This window comes from Leucoraja erinacea, chromosome 23 (assembly GCF_028641065.1).
Source record: "Leucoraja erinacea ecotype New England chromosome 23, Leri_hhj_1, whole genome shotgun sequence".
Classification (NCBI taxonomy): domain Eukaryota; kingdom Metazoa; phylum Chordata; class Chondrichthyes; order Rajiformes; family Rajidae; genus Leucoraja; species Leucoraja erinaceus.
The window spans coordinates 33,377,568-33,382,567 of record NC_073399.1 but is presented as its reverse complement, the minus strand read 5'-3'; the positions used below and the strand labels follow the sequence as shown (position 1 = coordinate 33,382,567).

At 48.6% G+C, this 5,000-nt stretch overlaps 1 protein-coding gene across 1 annotated transcript in view; it reads right to left on the bottom strand.

Annotated features, from left to right (window-relative positions):
• Positions 1-5,000, bottom strand: part of LOC129708459 (uncharacterized) — a 25,027-nt gene that overhangs the window by 5,598 nt on the left and 14,429 nt on the right. Inside the window, exons 5-6 of the mRNA XM_055654253.1 lie at positions 4,359-4,456; positions 3,007-3,191 (exon numbers count right to left, since the gene is read on the bottom strand). Of these exons, the coding sequence (XP_055510228.1) occupies positions 3,007-3,191; positions 4,359-4,456 (283 nt within the window). The remainder of the gene's footprint in view (positions 1-3,006; positions 3,192-4,358; positions 4,457-5,000) is intronic.

Sequence of the window (5,000 nt, the reverse complement as noted above, 5' to 3'; positions counted from 1 at the left end):
CCAACCTGAAAAGCCACCTATCCATGTTCTCCACAGATGCTGCCTGACCCGCTGAGTTACTCCAGCACTCTGTGAAACGTCACCTATCCATGTTCTTCACAGATGCTGCCTGACCCACTGAGTTACGGTGCAGCAGCATCTATGGAGCTAAGGAAATAGGCAACGTTTCGGGCCGAAACCCTTCTGGAAATAGGCAACGTTTCGGGCCGAAACCCGGAAGGGTTTTGGCCTGAAACGTTGCCTATTTCCTTAGCTCCATAGATGCTGCTGCACCCGCTGAGTTACTCCAGCACTCTGTGAAACGTCACCTATCCATGTTCTCCACAGATGCTGCCTGACCCGCTGAGTTACTCCAGCACTCTGTGAAAGTCACTCCTGTTCTCCAAGTATCCAGTAATGAAAAGTTTGCACTCTGTGGTCACCTATCCATGTTTATGTGACCCGCTGAGATAAAGCACTCTGTGTCCAAGTATCCAGTGGAAAATTTGAACTCATGGAATTTATGTGAAGATAAAACACAAAATATATATCTGGAGAACTGAACTAGTTTACCAAGGAAAACACAGAGTGCTGGAGTAACTCAGCGGGTCAGGCAGCATCTGTGGAGAACATGGATAGGCGACGTTTCACAGAGTGCTGGAGTAACTCAGCGGGTCAGGCAGCATCTGTGGAGGGAATTGAGCTCAACTTACGTCCGGCAGTCGTTCCGTCTATCCACGCCACTCCTCAAAGCAAAGAGAAAGCTGCTTCACAAACTGGTTGTCTACTGCCACCTCCAGGCACCTGGTTCGGCCCAGACTTCGGGTGCTGTCCGTGCGGAGTTTGCACGTTCACCCTGTGGACCGAGCGGGTTGCCTCCGGGTGCTCCGGTTTCCTCCCACATCCCAAGGAAGGGCTGGTTTGTGGGTTAATTGGCTGCTTGCGGCTGCCCCCTAGTGTGGCGTAGTTTAATGGCAGGCAGAATCAAAGTGGGGTTGAAGGCATGTATGTTGGTATCTGTGTACAAGGGTCTAATGGGGTTGTTCCTGCCTACTGGTCCCTTCGATGTGACTGAGATTGATTGAAATTGAGTCACAGAATTAAAACAGGCCCATGTGCCCACACTGACCATCGATCGCCCATTCACACTAGTTTCATGTGGTGGAGGCCGGTTCTCTTGATGCTTTCAAGAGAGAGTTAGATGGAGCTCTTAGGGATAACGGAGTTTCAGGGATATGGAGAGAAGGCAGGAGCGGGGTACTGATTGTGGATGATTGTGAGCTGTTTATACTCTTAAGGGGTTGGACAGGCTAGATGCAGGAAGATTGTTCCCGATGTTGGGGAAGTCCAGAACAAGGGGTCACAGTTTAAGGATAAGGGGGAAATCTTTTGGGACCGAGATGAGAAAAACATTTTTTACACAGAGAGAATCTGTGAATCTGTGGAATTCTCTGCCACAGAAGGTAGTTGAGGCCACAGTTCATTGGCTATATTTAAGAGGGAGTTGGATGTGGCCCTTGTGGCTAAAGGGATCAGGGGGTATGGAGAGAAGGCAGGTACAGGATACTGAGTTGGATGATCAGCCATGATCATATTGAATGGTGGTGCAGGCTCGAAGGGCCGAATGGCCTACTCCTGCACCTATTTTCTATGTTTCTATGATCAGCCATGATCACATTGAATAACAGTGCTGGCGTGAAGGGCCGAATGGCCTACTCCTGCACCTATTGTCTATTGTCTATCCCACTTTCGCATCCACTCCCTACACACTAGGGGCAATTTACTGAGGGAATTTACAATTCATTCCACAAACCTGGACGTCAATTAATTCGGCAAACCAGACAGCACCCGAGGTCAGAATAGACAATGTCTGGCACTGTGAGACTGTGGCTCTACCCATTGTGCCCCCCGGAGATAAGCCCAAGGGACAACCGTCTCTGCAAGTGCTCTGCACATAGAAACAGAGAAAATAGGTGCAGGAAGAGGCCATTCGGCCCTTCGAGCCAGCACCACCATTCATTGTGATCATGGCTGATCATCCCCATATCCTTTGATTCTGCTAGCCCCTAGAGCTAGCTCCACAACCTGCCCGTGCAGGGAATTCTCCTCTACCCCATTGTGGACATTGGATTTTGTCCCTGGAACTGATGCGCTACAATGCTGAGAACTATAGTCTATATCTTCCCCCTTGCTCTACCTATCGTACTCGAGTTTGACTTGATTGTATTTATGTACAGTATTATCAGTCTGAAGAAGGGTCTCGATCCGAAACGTCACCCATTCCTTCCCTCCAAAGATGCTGCCTGTCTCGCTGAGTTGCTCCAGCATTTTTTCTCTGCCTTTGGTTTAAACCAGCATCTGCAGTTCCTTCCGACATATTACCCGATGCGTTTGGTTTGAATGCAAAACAAAGCTTTTCACTGTACCTGCTGCTCGCCTTTTAACAGGGACTCGAAAGAGGGAGCACATATCGCCAATTTTGGCCTCCCTCCACTGGCTCCCGGTGCACTTTCGGGTTCATTTTAAGATACTGTTATTTGTTTTTAAATCTCTGAATGGGCTTGCCCCGCCTTACCTCTCTGAGCTGCTCCACCCATACGCTCCTGCCCGGTCCCTCAGGTCAGCTGGTCAGCTGCTCCTGGAGGTACCGAGGTCTAGTCGGAGGCTCAGAGGGGATAGAGCCTTCTCTGTTGCTGCTCCGGCACTCTGGAACACCCTGCCGTTGCACATCAGACAGGCCCCCTCACTGTCCATCTTCAAATCCAGTGTTAAAACACATTTGTACTCCCTGGCTTTTGACCGTGCCTGAGACTTTGCTTCTGTTTTTGGTGTTTTTGATGTTTCTTTATTTTGCATGTCTTTTCCTACTATTTCTTTTGATTGTTATTTTTGGTGTGTATTAACTTTTTTTTTGTCAATGATTAGTGATGTACAGCACTTTGTTGCAGCTATGTTTGTTTTTAAAGTGCTCTATAAATAATTATTATTATTATTATTATGTGACAATAATAAACCTGAACCACTCACCTAGAAGGTCTGGTGAGGCGGAGAAGGACTGTCGGCAAGCGGCAGAGGAGGAGAGGTGTACGGTGTCAGACATGTTGTCCTCGCTCTGTGTATCCGTGGAGCTGAGCGATCCCATAGAATTCTCCCGCTTGGATTTATCCTGGTAGAGTGAGGCTGCCCTTTGAATCAGGTGGGGAATGTCATGCCTGGGGAGGGGACGGACAGCGTTAAAGCGGGAAGGGAGGAGATGCGCCCCACAGCGGGCAAGATCTACCACAGGCCGTTAGACAATGATACCAGCCCGCCCTGCGCACAATGTCTTCCCTACACTTCACACGTCTCATGTGTGAAGCTGCACACACACATCATGCACATGCAAATACACACTTGTACACACGCACACACGCGCACACAACATGCACACACACACCACACACACACACACAACATGCACATGCACACACACACACACACAACATGCACATGCAAATACACACTTGCACACACACACACTTGCACACACGCGCACACACCGCACACACAACATGCACATGCAAATACACACTTGTACACACACACACACACGCACACGCACACACACACTCACACACACACCCCGCACACACACACACACACTCATGCACACACACACACACACACACACACACACACACACGCACACGCAAATACACACTCACGCACACACTCACACGCACACTCACACACACACACACACACACACACACACACACACACACACACACACACACACACACACACACACACACACACACACACACGCACGCACACGCAGTTACCATAGACAATAGATGCCAGCACCGCCATTCAGTGTAATCATGGCTGATCATCCACAACCAGTACCCCGTTCCTGCCTTCTCCCCATATCCCCTGACTCCGCTATCTTTAAGAGCCCTGTCTAGCTCTCTCTTGAAAGTATCCAGTTAGTTGCAAATGTTCAGATACACACAAACATGCATATGTGTAAACAGGCACACACACACGCATGCACACGTTGAAAATACATACATACACAAAACATGCCTGTGTGTATCTGCAAACACTAGACATACATATATGTAAACACACGCACAGGCACACGCAGTCCAATATTTTGGGGAGGGGGGCGCTACCTATCTACTCACCTGCCGAGCAGAACATTACTTCAGAATTCTATATACTTTGGGGGAGCGCTGAGAGAACATGGCGGGAGCATTTGGGAATAAATGGAGTACTTAGTACATTTCTCACCACCCCCACAAGTGGCGACTCCTTGCATTCTCGTGTGTGGGGAAACAAAGTGACATTTCACATGTGATAATAAACTTTCATTGATTGATTGATTGAGAGCTCACCATGTACAGGCCGAGTTCTTCTTCCCAGGCCCCGGAAGTTGCATGGCTTTCCACAGGAACTCCATCCACACTGCCCGCAGGTCCGAGCTCTCTGCAGCCTGGGACAGGAAACAGAGGCAAGGAGGAGAAACGGGTGCATCAAAATCACCCCCACTCATACAGTGAACTTCATCCGTTCCTGTTATAGGAGCAGAATTAGGCCATTCGGCCCATCGAGTCTACTGCGCCATTTACAGCCATCAGTCTATTAAACACAACAACCTCAGGATAAGCTCCGAACTACATAGACTTGGGGGCATTGGTTTTGTCTTTTTGCGTTGTGTGTGTGTGTGTGTGTGTGTGTGTGTGTGTGTGTGTGTGTGTGTGTGTGTGTGTGTGTGTGTGTGTGTGTGCGTATGTGTGTGTGTGTGTGTGTGTGTGTGTATATGTGTGTGTGTGTGTGTGTGTGTGTGTGTGTATATATATATACATGGTAGACATAAATGGAGTGACTCAGCAGGTGAGGCAGAATCAATGGAGAGAAGGAATGGGCGACGTTTCAGGTCAGGCCTCTTCTTCAGATATATACACGTGTGTGTATGTGTATATATACATGTGTGTGCATATACACACACACACACACACACACACATATATACTGTA